The sequence below is a fragment of the Clinocottus analis genome, unplaced genomic scaffold (assembly GCF_023055335.1).
Source record: "Clinocottus analis isolate CAN_PGR_092001 unplaced genomic scaffold, fCliAna1.0.p SCAF_17, whole genome shotgun sequence".
Classification (NCBI taxonomy): Eukaryota; Metazoa; Chordata; class Actinopteri; order Perciformes; family Cottidae; genus Clinocottus; species Clinocottus analis.
Genome location: NW_027175898.1, coordinates 17,822,305 through 17,824,804, shown reverse-complemented (window position 1 = coordinate 17,824,804; position 2,500 = coordinate 17,822,305). Strand labels below are relative to the sequence as shown.

The window sequence follows — 2,500 nt, the reverse complement described above, 5'->3', positions numbered from 1 at the left end:
TTTCTGTTTCCGGACCTCGCTGCCGCAATGGCCGCGACGGCCCGGGGCCCGGGGCGCTACTACCCGAAGAGGAACAAGCTGGTGGACAGTTCGGTCCTCTCGGATGGCCGCCGTTCCACCGAGATGCCCGGGTCCACCGAGACAAGCGGGTCCATCGAGATGCCCGGGTCCATCGAGACGCCCGGGTCCATCGAGACGCCCGGGTCCATCGAGACGCCCGGGTCCACCGAGACAAGCGGGTCCACCGAGATGCCCGGGTCCACCGAGATGCCCGGGTCCGTCGAGACAAGCGGGTCCACCGAGACGCCCGGTTCCACCGAGACAAGCGGGTCCATCAAGATGCCCTGGTCCACCGTGTCCACCGAGACGCCCGGATCCACCGAGACAACTGAGACAACCGGGTCCATCGAGACAACTGAGACAACTGAGACAACCGGGTCCATCGAGACAACTGAGACAACAAGGTCCATCGAGACAACCGAGACAAGCGGGTCCACCGAGACGACTGGGTCCGTGTTCATGTTGAGGAAGCGAGGACGCATCTGGGTGAAGTTATGCGCCGGCGCCTACCCGTTCTGCCAAGAGCTCGGCGTGACTCTGATGGTGCGACCAGGCTGCGCACGCAAAGACAGACTGAGCCCCGACCGGGCGACCAACGGTGTGATGCTGGAGCTGCTCGACTTCTCCAGGGTGCTCTGCGGGACCCACACCGGCATCGTCGTGGACCTGGTCCAGCACAACTTCGCTCACCAGATGGATAAGGTGCTGTTTCGCTTGCAGCTGGTCAAGGCGACGGAGAGGAAGAACACCTGCTTGACCACCGAGGACCGCGACGCCTTCAGGAAGGAGCCCTTTCAAGTCCACGCCCAGAAGCGGGGGCAGAAGCGTAAGAAGGTAAGCGACGCCAATGGCCGGGAACCGGAAGAGCTCGCGGTGGCCGGCAACAGAAGGGAGTCGCAGAGGCTTGCGGCTGAGGACGCCGAAGATCTCCACGCTCGAGGGGACCTCTCGTACATGTGCCCCGTCGAGTCTGAGACGGACACGCAGTCGGATTTGGAGGCCGGACCGGAAGACTTGATGGTGGTGGTGAAGGAAGAGGAGGAGGAAGTGTTCATCTCGCCTCAGACCGTCGCCCCTGGCCCTCGGTCGCCTCCCATCGGTCCACCGAACGCTGTCTCGGACCTGTTTTCCGAAGACGGACGGGAGCACGAGGGCGTGACGACGCCGAGCCGGAAGCTGTGGACGAGACGAGCCGCTCGCTGCAAACAGATCCTGAAGTCCAGCCAAGCAAACGACCCGTTCTCCCGCTGCAGAGAGCGAGGTCTGGACTTCAACGTGGCCGCGGTCGGTCGACAAAACCTGCCCCGGCGACTCCTCACCAACTGGGTACTGTGGGAGGTTTGTAAATTTGCGACTGCGATGACAAAGAGTTTACGCAGTTTCCTATTTGAGATCCTGGACAACAACTTCAACCTCCTCCTCCAAGACGAGCTGCAGCGGCGGAATTTCATATTTTACATGATAACGAAGGAGAAGGTCCTCCGGAGCGACCAGGACAGATGGAAGGAGGAGTTCCTGGAGAGCCCCTTTGTGTTCCCGGAGGTTTACAACATGGTGGACGTGACCGGCGACTTTCAAACCGGACAGGAAGCAGAGACGGACGCGGACCCACCGGCCTCGGCCAAGACCCAGGACCCGCATCCGTTCTGCGAGAGGATCGGCCTGGACCTTTGGTCTGCGGAGGCACGTCCGGCGAGCCAGAAGCTCGATCTCGCGGTCTTCACCATCGGCGCCGTGCTGGAAGTGTTCTCCTTCGTCAGGGAGCTGTGCGGCTGCGTCCGCCAGACCGTGAACGAGGTCCTGGAGCACAACTTCGACATAGATCTGCAGAGTGGCTCGACGGAGGCCTCGCAGGTGATCAACAGGTGGTACGCCACCCAGAAGAGCGTGATGAAGGGGCAGACCGCGTCACCCAAAGTAAATCGGTGGTTGAACTCCGTCGTCCCGCTGGACGGTCTCTCGCCGCCGTCCGCCGGCTCGGAGGGCCAGGCAGCGGAACCCGAAGGAAAGGTCTCCGGCTACCGCTTCTGCCAAGGGATCGGATTGGACCTCGATGTCGGCTTCCAACGGGAAGCCAAACCCAAACTGGACCTGCGAGCGCTGACGAGGGGCGTCCTGCTGGAGATGCACCGCTACGTGGAGCGCAACTGCAACCGCTACGTCCCCGCTCTGTACGAGATCCTGGACTACAACTTCGACCTGAGCTCCCGCACGGACAGGAAGGTGGAGTTCGCCTGGGCCGTCGCCTCGCAGGTCGTCGCAATCGCCGCAAAGAGCGGTCGGACGGGAGGCTACCTGGACCGAGCCGTCCAGCTGCCCGGCGAGCTCTCCGGCTCCTCCTGGGTCTGCAAGGACGAGCCGGAGGACGAGCCGGAGGGCCGCGGCGTGGACGAGGAACCGGAGCGCCTCGACCACGACGTGGAGTTTGTCCGAGAACTGA

The 2,500-nt window shown here is 63.0% G+C and overlaps 1 protein-coding gene across 1 annotated transcript in view; it reads left to right on the top strand.

The window, feature by feature from the left end:
• LOC137787955 (uncharacterized) overlaps positions 1-2,500 on the top strand; it is a 4,612-nt gene that overhangs the window by 1,903 nt on the left and 209 nt on the right. The window contains exon 2 of the mRNA XM_068580733.1: positions 1-2,500. This exon is cut by the window's left edge and continues 391 nt beyond it; it is cut by the window's right edge and continues 209 nt beyond it. Coding sequence (XP_068436834.1) covers positions 1-2,500 — 2,500 coding nt within the window.